Source organism: Canis lupus, chromosome 3 (assembly GCF_011100685.1).
Source record: "Canis lupus familiaris isolate Mischka breed German Shepherd chromosome 3, alternate assembly UU_Cfam_GSD_1.0, whole genome shotgun sequence".
In the NCBI taxonomy this organism is placed as follows: domain Eukaryota; kingdom Metazoa; phylum Chordata; class Mammalia; order Carnivora; family Canidae; genus Canis; species Canis lupus.
The window spans coordinates 40,201,370-40,216,100 of record NC_049224.1 but is presented as its reverse complement, the minus strand read 5'-3'; the positions used below and the strand labels follow the sequence as shown (position 1 = coordinate 40,216,100).

The 14,731-nt window shown below is 47.3% G+C and overlaps 1 protein-coding gene and 1 long non-coding RNA gene across 2 annotated transcripts in view; one reads left to right on the top strand and one right to left on the bottom strand.

Moving 5' to 3' along the window:
* Window positions 1-9,050, bottom strand: part of CHSY1 (chondroitin sulfate synthase 1) — a 72,556-nt gene extending 63,506 nt beyond the window's left edge. The window contains 2 exon segments of the mRNA XM_038532637.1: window positions 8,727-8,755; window positions 8,757-9,050. Of these exon segments, the coding sequence (XP_038388565.1) occupies window positions 8,727-8,755; window positions 8,757-9,050 (323 nt within the window).
* Window positions 9,051-10,144: 1,094 nt separating this feature from the next.
* LOC111095191 lies at window positions 10,145-11,162 on the top strand. Its single transcript, XR_005356919.1, has 2 exons — window positions 10,145-10,358; window positions 10,474-11,162. It is a non-coding gene; the product is annotated as an uncharacterized LOC111095191 (long non-coding RNA).
* The last annotated feature ends 3,569 nt before the right edge of the window (window positions 11,163-14,731 follow it).

Below are 14,731 nucleotides of genomic sequence, written 5' to 3'. Positions count from 1 at the left end.
AAGCTTCAGATCTTGGAGAGCTACCTCATATGGTTTCTATTTTGCTGCTGTACACCTAAAAGTGTAAACATTCAACTAATTCTTAATTGTGCATAAACAAAATTTGTTTTCAAATTTAATTTTAAGCAAAACAAAACACATGTGCGCACACACACACACACAGCAACAAAAAAGTGTTGTTTAATGCAAACAATAAAACCACCCTGAGCCTATGCTGGCCGACCCCTTTTGCAAAGTCAGTCTTCCTGTGTCAAGGTACTTCCTGGTACAGACCCGCTTAGCAGCTCTCCACAGCCACCCTTCAATAAAGCAGTTACCCGGTATGGAGTACTAGGCTGAGGGCATTAGAAACTCAGCCTGTGACAGTCCTATGCAGTGCGTGAAGTATAGTTACCCACATTATAGTTACCCACATTTTACAGATGAGGAGACTGAGGCACGGGCCAGATAAATAATTTCCCAAGGTCATAAAGCTAATAAACGTAGAAGTCAGAATGCAAACGAGGTCTGACTTCTAAAGCTTCTGCTGGCCAGCTAACTGGCTTCTCCATCCCGCACACTTATTTCTAGGTTATCACCCACATTTCCTTTGCAGTCCTTCCTCCACTAAAAAAGCTGAGAAAATAGATCCCAGAAAAGGAGAGTAGCCTTACACCCAACCCACTTCAGCCACTTCCACTGTCTCGCCTGGCAGAAACCTGCCTGTTGAGGACACCTCTTTAGAGTCAAAGCCGGATTTAATTGAAGGTCAGAAGACTATTTAAAAGGTAGCTTCTGAAACGCTCATTCCCTTTGGGTCCTTTGGTTTCTATAAATCCTGCCTGATTATTTTCCAGCAATAGGCTAGGAAATACACAGAAGAAAATCCCAACAAAAAAGCAGCCTTCACACCTGGGCTCAACTTACAAAGCAATTGTTTTAATGGCACTAATTAACTATATTTTCAATAATCCTCAGGTTTTGCAAGCCCAGGGTGGCTATCAAATCAGAGCAGAATACACCTTTTGTTTCAAGATTTTATTTACCTGAGAGAGAGAGAGAGAGAGAGAAAGGAGAGAGAGAGAGAGAGAAAGAGAGAGAGATCATGAGCAGGGGAAAGGGCAAAGAGAGAAAGAGAAGCAGGCTTCACAGGGAGGTGGAGGGGTAGGTCTCAGGAGCTGGGATCAATGACTTGAGCCGAAGGCAGATGCTTAACTGACTGAGCCACCCAGGCACCCGAACACTTTCTTCTTTGTAATCATCCACAAACCAAGGTCATCAGTTATAGAGCCAAAACCATAGCTATACATGTTTCAGAAAGGACACTGAAGTAAGGTGAGCAGATGAACAGCTTTGCAACTTTTTTTTTTTTTTTTAAGATTTTATTTATTTATTCATAGAGACAGAGAGAGGCAGAGACACAGGCCGAGGGAGAAGCAGGCATCATACAGAGAGCCTGACGTGGTACTCGATCCAGGGTCTCCAGGATCACGCCCTGGGCTGCAGGCGGCGCTAAACCGCTGCGCCACCGGCGCTAAACCGCTGCCCCTTTGCTACTTTTAGGGGCTGCCCCTTTGCTACTTTTAAATCGTAACCAAGTTTCTTGTTCCCCTAATTCCATCCACAGGCGCAACAGATGGAGACACTGAATATTTACATTAGCATGTGGAAGCTAGGGCCTTCACATTAAAAATGCTGTCACCTAATTCTCCCAAGTACTACCTGGAATTGTGAAGTTAAGGTAACTAAGGAAAATACATTTACAGTAACCAAATACTTTATCAGGACAGGATTAACTGTTACTTACTGAAACAAGAATGACCTGGGACCCAAGCCCCAGGGTGCCATCCGTGCCCAGCAGTGTTGCAAGACCCTAAGTGCTCAAAACTGCACTCCCATTTCCTTCCAAGCGCTGTCCTCTCCTCCTTTTTTTTTAAACTGTAGCTCTGTAGCTTTATTACAAAACAATTGTTCGCTACAAAATAATTCAAAAGTATAGAAAAGGGCCAAGAATATGAAAAATCATTCAGCATCGTGTGTATATTCTTTCACACTTTCTTTTCTCTGCTACACAAACACATGAGATTATTTTGTTCACTTTAAACAAAAGTGACCTCATACCGGGCATACAATTTTACTTAACTTAAATATATTGTGAATCTCTCTTCATTTCAGTAAACATATTTCAGTTGCATCATTTTTTCGTGTCTAGAGAAGCAGACTGCAGTATGGACGAATCAGTGAAATCAATTATGGTCCACAGTTCCTAAAGCAGGACATGAAAGATAACCTACTTGGAATTTCCACTTTGTACCTACATCTTTGAGCACATCTTTAAATCCCTTTGAAAAATTCCAGAGGAAATGCTAGATTTCAGATCTCAGACTCAAAATGCACAATCCCATTGTTCCTTCACTACTTCCCATGTTTCTACGAATGTGTTGTCTCTGCCTCAAAATTCCTATTCATTCTTTGAGACTAAGTGAGGGAAAGGGGGCAGGGGTGTGGGTGAGGCCTTTCCCGATCCTCTTCATAAATGAGTACAGGCCTCCTTTTCCTGTGTCCCAGAGCAGTTAGTCTAGGCACCCTGTGAGCCCTCATCACCAGTATTACCATTTCTTTTCCTCCCTAGATGACAAATCCTGCAAGGATAGATTAATCCGTTTTCAATAGAGAGCAGCCTAATGAATAGACCAGGGAAGTGAAACTAGCCATGTGATGAAAAACAAAACTGTGTATAAACTTCTGCTGACAACCACAGCTATCCTTGGAATATTCTAACTATTTGAGGGCATCAATATCCGGAACCATGACACAGAAAACTAAACTCATATTGAGGACTGCATACTCCACCAGTCATCTTATACAGGGAATTCAGAACATGAAACGGGTTGTGCTCCAAAAAGTTAATTTACAGGTCAATTATCCAGATTATAGAAGGCAGTCAGTAAGTTTTTGCCAAACTGAATTCTATTGAGAAAGAAAGTACTGCTCTAAACAGTTTCAAGATAAGTATGGTTTACTGAGTTCAAGAATAAGGAAAGGAACCCTGAGATTTGCTCATTAAGGCTGGTAAAAGAGCAGTGTGCCTTCACTGAAAGCTTTCGGAAGAGGCCATTAGCTGCTACAACAACATCTTGCAACAAGATTCCTCTATCTACAGCTAGTGTTTCTGAAACTTTCTTCCCACAGTTCCCTACAGACTGATGCTAATCTTTAATGGTGCCCTTTATCACTCCTGGGGCAAAGAAGGGAAACCATCCAGCTCTTTCTTCTGAGAAAGTAAAGAAAGAACAAAAACGGTTCCCCATCTTCAACCCAGGGGAGGTAAGAAACAAGACAAAAAGAAAGTGTTGGATTAGCTGAGCATCCTGGGCATAAGAAAGGATTAAAAAGCCAAGTATGTATGGTTTTTTGTTTTGTTTTGTTTTTTGTTTTTGTCAAACTATTTATTAAAAAGAAAATCCAAACGGTATCAAAATGCTCCCAGCATGAACAGGTAAGTGTAGCCAAGAAATGTTTGAAACAGAAGAGGAACACAGAGGAATTTGTCTACCGGATATTAAAAAATTATTCAACTTCCAATAATTTCAATGGGTGGTACTGGCACAAGAACAGAGAAAAAGATCAGTGGAACAGAATAAGAAGTCCAAAAACATACCCAGGAATTTTGAGTATAATGAAGATGGCATTTCACATTGGTAGGGAAATGGGAGCTTATTCAACAGATGGTGCTAAGACAATATACTATTTGGGGGCGGGGGGGGGGATGAGATTGAGATGATTTCTACCCCTTCTAGAATTAGATTAAAAATTTTTTAAAAGTTGCTTTTCAAAATCTCTCCAGGGCAGTAACTTTCTGAGCTTGGGATAAGGAGGCAGGGGCAACCCTAAAATCAGAAAAGCCTGAACTACAGGAACTTCTATATATCAAACTAAAAACAAAGAAAAAAAATAAGGAAATAATACAAATTGTAGCTAGTAACAAAAGACACAAGGAACACAGGGGTTCTGATGACCTGTTACTAACTGGCATAATAAATCCCTTTGGAGGAATCAAGGGACCATTTTGAAGTGAAATTACCAAGAATACAAATACTCTAGAGGAGTCAAAACAAATTTCTTTATATATTTGTAGAACCCCAGGTACCCAGAACCCTCAGGCAATTTAGTTTAAGACAGCATCAGAGCTCCAGCACTGTAACCACCTCAGATGTAAATCTTTTCTCAATTTCTTTGTATGTTCATTACATTTATGAAGCTAAATGATACAGCCACCTGTGTGTCTAAACACCACCTTCAAACTTGCCCTGTACAAAACCAGACCTGTTGACTCACATCCTTCCCCATATCTCAATAAAGAATACAACCACTCACACTTGTCTTTCCAGGCAAGATCCTAGAAGGCACTATTGACTTTCCTTTGCCTTACCACTCACCTGCATACCTCAGCTGCAGCACCTACCCCAGAACTCTCCACTTCTCTCCATGACCACTGCTACCGCACCAGTCCCCGCTGCCCAGACCACCTCCTAAAATCTTGCTTCCCTACCATCCATTCTCCACACGATGGGCAGAATCAACTTTTAGGACATAATGCCATCACCTCCCTTTCCTGTCTAAACCCTCCAAAGGCTTTCTAATTCACCTAGAATAAAATTCCACAAGACCAGACGTTATCGGGCCTCGTCCAGTTTCTTTTACTGGCCTTCTTTTATTCCCTTCCAAGTTGGTTTCTGCTTGTAACTTACCAGCTCTTCCCTCTGCTCCCTTGCTCATCAATGATATTCACCCAACCAATTCCTCACCAACCCATTGCAGCCTAAATACCAAGTTCTCTAGAATACCACCCCACCCTTTCCTTACCCTATTTTCTCCATAGTACCCATCATTAACTCTTTTCAGTGCCTTGCCTCTCACTAGAAGAGAAGAGCCATGAGAACAAGCATCTTCACTCTGAGTCCTCCACACTCAGAGTCTGGACCCACAGGAGCCATGTATGTACTGGCTGAAAAAAGGGATGAATCTTAACTGAGTATTTTTATGAACCAAGATCACTCCTATGAACCTAACAGCTATGGTGTCGCTTGGGGCCCATGGAAGAAGTTAGCCCTGGTCGGTCTCTTATCAGCTACACTTGGAGATTTATTTTGCCTGCTTCTTAAAATCTGTTTCCTGCATGCTATTAGCTGTTGCTGCACTGCTAACATTCCTTGGTGGCCCCTCTCCCCCCCACTTCATGCATTTGGCAGGCTGGAAAGTAAAAATCTGTAATGGGGCTGTTCCATCATTAAAGTGCACTAACTTTAGTGCAGACAGGCATATCTCACTGCATTTCCCAAAGGCTTAGCTCCTTTCTAGACCTCAGACAATTCCTGGTCCCCAGACCTAAATTCTGACATTTCAGTATCTTAGCATAAAAGTACACCGTATTAAGAAAAAAAAAAAAAAAAAAAAAAGTACACCGTACTGCCATCTTATTAAAAATGCTGGCATCTCCAAACTGTGGAAGGAGCCTCGGTGTCCATTGACAGATGAATGGATAAAGAAGATGTGGTATTTGTATACAATGGAATATTACTCAGCCATTAGACACAACGAATACCCACCATTTGCTTCGACGTGGATGGAACTGGAGGATATTATGCCGAGTAAAGTAGTCAGTCAGAGGACAATCATCATACAGTTTCACTCATACGAGGAATTTAAGTAGTAGTGAAAGTGATTATAAGGGAAAGGAGAGAAAATGAGTAGGAAATATCAGTGAGGGTGACAGAACATGAGAGACACTTAACTCTGGGAAATGAACAAGGCGTAGTGGAAGGGAAGGTGGGTGGGGAGTGGGGGTGACTGGGTGACAGGCACTGAGGGGGGGCAACTGACGGGATGAGCACTGGGTGTAATGCTATATGTTGGCAAATTGAACTCCAATTTAAAAAAAAAGGGGGGGGGGAATGCTAGCATCTCCTTAAGCCCATAAGCCAAATAGTAATTTCATTTAAACAACAACTAAAAAAAAAAACAAAAAACAAAAAAGTTTTTCTTAAGGTAAAGAATTATTTGTCTTTTAGAGGAGAAGTAAAACTGAGCACACCCAGTGCCCAACTAGATAGAGTTCTACCTAGCACTGTAAGATTCAAGTCGACTCGTAGGCCAAACGGCATGCAATTTCCATTTTAAGAGCTGAGTGTGGAGTTTCAGCTGGGACTGCAAAGCACAGCAGGGCCATAATCATAAGTTACACACTGTAACCTCCATCCCAGTTCAGGCCTTCCCCTAAAGTTCCTCAAGACTAAAACCGTCCTGTATCATCTCCTGCAACTGGTCTAAACAGAGGCTCATGGAACAAGCTAAGTCCACTTAATGGAAAACGGAAGTTCATCCCCAACTTCAAGCAATGGGACTTCTTAAGATCAAGGAGATAAAAGGCTCAGTCGGTTAGGCATCTACCTTCTGCTCGGACCATGATCCCAGGGTCCTGGGATCAAGTCCATATCGGGCTGCCTGCTCAGCGGGGAGTCTGCTTCTTCCTCTGCCCTACCACCCCCCCACCCGCCATGCTCGCTGATGTGTGTTCTCTCTCTCTCTAGCACAAAATAAGTATTTTTTTTAAAAGGTCAAAGAAATAAAAGGAAAAGAGCTCCAGGAAAGCTGACAGAATCCCTGAATGGAATACACAGTTTCCACGTAAGGGTTTTCCCTTTATCAGAAAGGCAGAGTTGTCACAGAGAAGAACTGAGGCCAGAGGGCAAACTGCGTTTCTACCTTCCATGAAGTGTCTAAAAGAAAATAAACAATGAGATAAAAACCCTACATCCAAGACAGATGAGGCAGGAGATTTGGAAAAAGAGACCAAAAGTAAGAGTGTCAAGGATGGGCTTAGGAAAAAGATCATCTCCAAGCGTAAAAGAGTAGGTCCAGTTTGCATTACATTTTCTGATTGCAGCTGGTGTCCCAGGACCCCTACTGGTTAGCATAGACTGATACTGAATCCACGAAAATACATCTGTTTGGTGGGCAATCTAGTATTTGAACAAAATACTTTGGTAATTGTCTCCAAAGTTGTGATTTCACGGGTCTTGTCACCCAGTGGCAGTCATGTGGACTTAGTTTCAAAACCATTCTGAAAACAATTTACACAGCTCATCCTCAATTTCATATGTGGCCATTTCTCTTGGAAAAAGCACAATCTGCATAAAATTCCAGGTAATTCATGAGAGATCTGGGAGAAAATCTTCAGCTGGGGATTCCTGAATCACTACTACAGCCTAAAAGTATACTAAGTGGCTACATTCTAAGCTTTTCAGGCACTCAGGATCCTTCCTGGCAGAACCTGGGCTGTGGACTTAATAAAAAAGATCCTCATGGGGATCCCTGGGTGGCGCAGCGGTTTGGTGCCTGCCTTTGGCCCAGGGCATGATCCTGGAGACCTCGGGATCGAATCCCACGTCGGGCTCCCAGTGCATGGAGCCTGCTTCTCCCTCAGCCTCTCTCTCTCTCTCTCTCTGTGACTATCATAAATAAAAATTAAAAAAAAAAAAAAAAGATCCTCATGGAAACGTGTGAATGCAGGATCAATGAACTGAAAGCGCTCACATTCTCTGTGGCTCTTTCATCTTGTTTCTCAATCCTGTACTTCTTCCCTTAGAGGAACAAGGATTCATACGTGTTTTTCCCTCCTATCTAATGCCTGAACATTCAGACCAAGACTAAACATAAAAGCCGAAGTTTCAAAGGTATTGGTTATAAATTAAGAATCAACAGCAACCAGCTTGGCCTTGCTCATCACGGACTGCTCTTAAAAGTTCCTTATCGGAGGACCTCCCTGCATTGGTTTGCTCTGTTGCTGGATGAATCTCAAATCTTATCCACACGGTAGGCGTTTCTGGACTCCATGTGTATATGGCTCCATTAAATCCCTTTATCGAATCCACACTTCTACCTCAAATTCACTCCAATACAAATCTGCCATTCCAAAATCATCGCCCTTCTAAAGATTACTTTAATCCCTTAGTTAATCCTGAACATGATTCAAACCACTTTTATGACTCATATGGCCAACTAGGACCCAGATACTGGATAACACACTCACATCCCTAAACTGCTGAGCTGGTTAACCCTGAATGTACCATGGGCTGCACTGGAAATACTTGCCCCGAGGTTCTCTTTCCATGAACTCCCCAGACCGGTGGGGTCGAGTGAACAGCGGGCAGCCTCTTTCATGCACAAGAGGGCTTCTTCCACCAGTGAACTCTACAAGTACGCTACGGAAGGGCTCTGACCAGATCAACTAAACTCGGCTCTGCAACAGCAAAGGGGCGTATTTCAGAGGATCAAACGATAACCATCACTGCCACTACTGTCACAGGTATCTTAGCTAAGAATTTCCCCCATCCACCTTACGAGGGACATAGATGTTCGGTCAGACCCATTTAACAAAGAAGAGGGCTTGGACGTGGAAAGCTCAAGTGCCCTACGCAAAGTCAGGCTGAGGACCACACCCACGGAGGCCAAGCTGATCCACCTGACCCCAAAGCCCACGGTCTTGGGCACTGCATTCACCATCTGTCTCTGACCTTTGCTTCCAGGGTCCGACATCCGTAGCCCAAGGGCACCCCGATCCCCCAGGAGCCCCGGGAGCTTCAGGTCTGGAAAACGGGACAACGGCTCAAGCCACGGGAGTCCCGGTAGGGCCGCCCGCTGGGATGCCGGACACGGGAGTCGGCGCCCCGGCAGCAGGGGCTCACCTGTAGGCGGCCACGGCGCGGGTCTGCAAGGTATTTCTGGGCGGTCATGACTCCCACGAAGAGAAAGTTCTTGTCGCGCGGGCCCCCATCCGAGGCCGGGCCGTGCGGCCAGAGCTGCGCCCCGCGCGCATCGCCGCGCGCCCCGCCGGCCTGCGAAGCCGCCGCAGCCTGCCCCGGCCGGCAGCCCTCGGGGCTGGCGCGGCGCCGCGGGCCCGCTCGCTTCAGCTCGGAGGCGCGGGGCAGGACGAGCCGCGAGGCCAGCACGAAGCCCAGCACGAGCCCGAGCAGCACGCTGAGCCAGGCGCGCCGGCCGCGCGCGGCCATGCCCGTGCCGCTCCGCCCGCCGGGCCGCCGCCGCCGCCGCCGCCGCCGCCGCCGCCGCCGCCGCAGGCTCCGCGCGCCCTCAGCCAGCCGCCCCCGCCCGCGGAGGCCAGCCCGCCCTAGCGCCGCGAGGCTCGGCCCGGGCAGCGCCGCGGCCGCCGCGGGCCCGCCGCGCCCATCGCGGCCCCCGAGCCGCCCGTAGGCCCCGCGCCGCCGCTTTGTTCCGCACGCCCGCCCCCACCGCCGCGGCCTGCGCCTTTAAGACGGGACCATGCCCGGCGCGCGCCGGCAGCGGCTCGAGCGCGACGCGGCGGCGGCGGCGGCGGCAGCGGCGGCGGCGGCTCTTCCCGCTCGCGCGCGGGGGCGCGGGGCCAGCGCGACGGCGACAGCGACGGCTGAGGCCACGGAGCCCGCACCCGCGTCCCGCCCCGCCCGCGGCTCTCGGCTGGCTCGGCTCGGCTCGCGCTGCGCCCGCCCCCGTCCTCTTCGTGGCCGGCGCCGCAGCCGCAGCAGCTGCACATCCTCCGGCTCAGCTCGCCATTGCAACAGGAGCCCCTCACGTCACGCACGGCGCGTTATGAAGGGGCCCGGCGGCAGCGGAGCCTGGCCCCTCTCGGGATCCGTCCGCGCCGCCCGATTGGCGCAAAAGTGAATGGGGGGCGGTTCACGTGGCCAAAGTTTGGCAGAAAAAAAAAAAAAAAAAAAAGCCCTCCCGGCGCTCGCGGCGCCCGCCCCGCCCCGCCCCGCCCGCGCGGTCTGCGGCTGGGCCGCCGGGGCGGAGGGGGCGTGGGCCCGGGCTCGGCGCCGGCGGGGGCCCGGACCGCGGCGCCCCGCCGCCCGTTATCCGCCCGGCGGCCACGCCCCTGGCCGGCCGCGCCCCGACGGCGTCCCCTCCCGGACCGTGCGCGCCGGCGGCCGCGTCCTGCACGGCGCACCGCGGGCCTGCGTCGGAAGAGGGGGCTTCGGGGTCCCCGAGCCGTGCGCGAAGCGCTCGTTGCCTCCGCGGAGTCTGTCCTGGGATAACCCGGAGCGCACGCCCTGCCTCCAGCCGGCCGCCCGCAGCGGCCTCCCCGCGCCCCGCGCCGCACACTGTACCTTTGTTCCCGCCGCTCTGCGGGCAGGAGCGGGCGCGTGGGGAGCCGACGGCTCGGGAGCCGTTTGAGACGTGCCTGCGGGCAGGGTGAGCCGTGAATTCGCGGACCTGGTTCCCAGTCCCTGGTCTCTGCGCTAAAAAAAAAAAAAAAAAAAAAAATCCATATTTAACGTCCACGCTCCTAACAGCGCTAGCATTTCATGGACGTTGGAGAAATGGTACGTGATGTTAATACTCTGCATGGTAAACACTACTTTTATTTACATTTTTTTGTGGGCAGATAGTCGGCTGGGAGCCCAGCCTACCTGAATCCTTGTCGATATTTCCACATAGCTCATCCATAAAAGTGCCGTGGAGTTCTAAAGACAGGTTTTGAATAACGGATTCTCCGGGATGGATTTTAAATGCTATACATTTCCTCTTCAAAAAAAGAAGGAGACTTCAAAAAAGAAAAAAAAAAAAAAAAGGAAAGAAAGGAAAGGAAGGAAGGGAGAAAAAACGGAAAGAAAAAAAGAAGAAACAAAGGAAAGAAAGGAACGGGGGAAAAAAACGAAAGAAAGACTCAGCTAAGGTGACAAAAGCCAACAAAAAGTGTCCATACAACAAATGTTTGTATAGAGTGAATATTAGTCTTGTTACTTAGTCGCCAATATGTTGGGATTTTTCTAATGAAACTCCTGGAGGGCAAAGTGTTTTCCTGGGCCTAACAGGTTTGCTTCATTTCATCAAATGAACCCAAGAATTAGAGAGTAAGCATGTTTGAGATAATCCTTTGGATCTTTCTTCGTTGTTCACACCAAATGTTTGAAATATTACACGATGGAAAGCGACAAGTTGTGGGAGATACAGACACATTCTCTGCAATTGAGTGGCGGTCACTGTTGTTTTATTCTTTGGGTATTAACCACTTTCTTTGGCACTTATTATTTATGTCGAAAATAGTCCATTACCCGCCTTCCCCACAGACTCCCTCCCTAAGAGGTGATCCACATCTAAAAATAAAATACTCATTATACAGTGAACACAGGACTCCAGCAGTAGTCTTGGGAAAAATACAGAACATATAACCATGAATTACAGGCTCGAAAACCATCCAAAGGGGTTTCCAGTAAGACCATAAGCCACAAATGCCAAGTAGTCACCAGATGCCCCAAATTCAGCAACAGTCCCATAATTCACAATGAGTTCCATAAAGCATGAATCTGGCAAGACACAGATGTTCAATTTGGTGACATACTTAATGAGTTCAGTATTTTCTAACCTTTAAACGTCTCTATATTTCCTCTACTAGATTGAAATCCGATGAAAAGTAGACAGACGTGATGGGACTTAATGTCATGAGGATATTAAATGTTTTGTCCTTAATTGCTTGGTTCCTGATGTCCCTAGACTGATATCCTCACCTACCTCATCTGGAGACTCAGTGGAACGGTCTCCTTCATGATGCAGAGGATTCCCTATTGTCCATAAAACCTGAACCTGAAGGTTTAGAGTGGCAGGACCAGGAGAATATGACATAGGTGAAGTCCTCACAGGAAACACAGGAGAATGCCTGTCCAGGGGCTGGTGAAACAGGAGGGGAGCCAAGGTCCTGTAGAAGTCAGCCAGGGGATCCAGGACCCTCCATACTGGGGAAGGGGCCACTTCCCAAGTGCAGCCTGGAGATAGGGAGGGGACACTCCAGCACAGCTGCAAGCAGCAGCTGGATGGTCAAGCTGAGACCATTCTCCTGGGGAGGGATCCAAAGGTGTCCGACCCACCGACGGTCCCTGCAGAGGCCTCAATCAGGAGGCAGAGCTGTCCCGGTTGGGGATTTCATAGCTGGAGGGTAAGGCCTACAACCAAGGACCTCAGTGACAGCCCAAGGCCCAAAGGGCCAAATAGAGTTGGTAAGCCCAGAATGGAGGCCTGCCTGTCTATAGACACTAGCCCCATCGGCCCCTGAACAGCCATTACCAGCAAAGATCTAGGGAGGATGGCATGTATCTGAGACGCCTGCCTCCCCATGCACACATATGCACCCTTCTCAAAACAACCTCTGGGCCAGGCAGCAACTCGAGCCCTATGTCTCCCTCTCCTAATTTTGTCTTTAAAGGTGAGAAGTCAGATTCATCAGATTTAAAAGGCATTTCACCTTAGTACACTGAGGAAAGAACTATTTCTCAAGTTTGTGGCACTAGGAACCCTCTCAAGTTGAGAGACCACTCATTGACCATTTTTTCTTAAATAACTTTTTAAAAGACATGTTGGGGCACCTGGGGGCTCAGTTGGTTAAGTGTCTGCCTTGGACTCAGGTCATGATCCCAGGGTTCTGGGATCAAGTCCCAAGTCATCAGGCTCCCTTACACAACGAGGAGTCTGCTTCTCCCTCTGCCCCTCCCCTCACTGGTGCTCTCTCAAATAATTTTTTAAAAGTGTGCTGTTAACCACAATCAGAAAAACTTGTAAGGGAAACCCTAAACTAGAGAGTTATCCAAGGATGAAGGCTCCTGGGGCACCTGAGTGGCTCAATGGTTGAGCATCTGTGTTTGGCTCAGGTTGTGATCCTGGGGTCCTCAGATCAAGTCCCACATCAGGCTCCCTGCTCTGTGAGGAGCCTGCTTCTCCCTCTACCTGTGTCCCTGCCTCTCTGTCTCTCATGAATAAATAAAATCTTTAAAGGAAAAAAAAAAAAAAAAGGATAAAGGCACCTAAGGGCACACGCCCCACGTGAGTGGGGGTCCAGGCTGGATCAGGTACCAAATACAGAGTGGGGGTTCAGGTCTTCCTTCTACATGATGAAATCCCACCACGACAAGCTGTGTCCCTCTCCACAAGGTTTCAGTTTTCTGGGGTTCAAACGGGTCTTTTCACAGATCGTGTTAAAAGTTCCTTCTCAGTGAGTCTAGACTGGCATTTAGAAATGTGTTCAAAAAATACCACATTATCTAACTTTCTGTTTTATGCAGTGTGATTCTCTATGACATGTAATTAAAATTCATCTCCACCAACGTTACTGAACACCTTCTCACAAATTCCAACACTGTTCCCACATGCATTACATTTTTTTCTCTTGCTAATACATTGAATGCCTGTAACAGGTATAACATTTCATATAATTTGCAGCAATTTCTTGGAAACCTTTGGTAAATACCTCAATTGTTGGTTGGCAGCAAGCCTTGAGCAACTGACAGAGTTCCCTGTAAGGGCTTCTTTAAAGAGGCAGCTCCTGGACTCCTGCCGCAGACAAGGAGCACTGCAAAAAAGTGGTAATCATTTAAGACCTTTAGAAATACCTCTTTTGAGAAACAGCAAATGCAGAGGAGAGAGTTGTAATAATCTGTCTTTTCAGAAGGTTCTGTTCATTGCCTGCAAAGAAGAAAATCTATAATGACCATTTTGCTAAGATTGCCACTTAACCTCTATTAACCCAATAAAACTTTGCTTTATTATTAATGCTGCCATTAAACTGGCCTTTAAGGTCCTCATTAGCTAATTACTTTTGCTCTATATTTCCTTCTGTTTGCAGCATTTCCAGGCAGATGCAGGAAAGGACAAGCCACTAGAGCTTATGTTCTGGCTTCCAGACATGAGTGGATCTGACACTGGTTGTGCTAGAATGTTCTTCATACTTCCTTGGTCTGCTTATCAGCTTTGTCCATTCTTTCCGTCAGATACTGAGTCATTATGCATGTGTTTGAGAGACAGAAGAAATTCAGCACTGCTCTGGGTGCTGGCAGGATGGGACGTAATCTTACTAACTAGAAAACATTGGCTGACGCCGGCATAGGCGGTATTGAGAAAGAGCCTGAATGTTCTCTGGGAGATAACCTCACTGCAGAGGCTGGGGACAGTTTGCTTGTAGGCTAAGACTTAATCCTTGAATAGCAGAGAAGTTTGCCTTTCCCATCCATTGCCAAGAAATGCCATTAATCTTTAGAGCAGTGCCAGAGTTTCCCCCAGCTGAAAAGTTTGCACAAAGACAAAGCTTCCATTCCACAGGAGGGAGGGAGTGCCCCTTCCCACCACCACCACCATCAGAACCCAAGCACTGATTAGCTGGTCAGCAGCATTGCCACCTGAGCTACATCCCGTGGGCAGACCTGGGTACCTTGTGGAAATCTCCAGATCAATGTGCAACTAAGACTGTTTTACTCATGGCCTAATGAAGCATGAAATTGCTTGGGGAAATTCAAGTTGTAGGGGAAGGTTTGAGCTATGAATTGAGGCAGCAGAAATTCAGATGCATGAACAGAAATCGTAAAGCCAGAATAGGGAACATCCATGACATAAAACCTGCTCAAATGACCCCATGTTATTGATATTTCACATGCCCTGTTGTGCTGGGATGCCCATGCCATGGTCATAAACACTCATGTCACCCATCTGGTGAGTTACAAGGATATTTATCCAGACCTGGTATTAAAGCCTCCAAGAGAGTTCAAAATGAAAAATGGCACAATGATGCACTCTGTTGGCAAGTCTGGAGAAAGAGGCTTTCCAGCAGTCTGGGGGCAGTCATACAACCCACTTAGAGGGCGATATGGTCAAAATTGCAAGTGATGAGTGCATTGACTTTTGACCCAACAAAGCCACTTTGAAGACTTTGTCT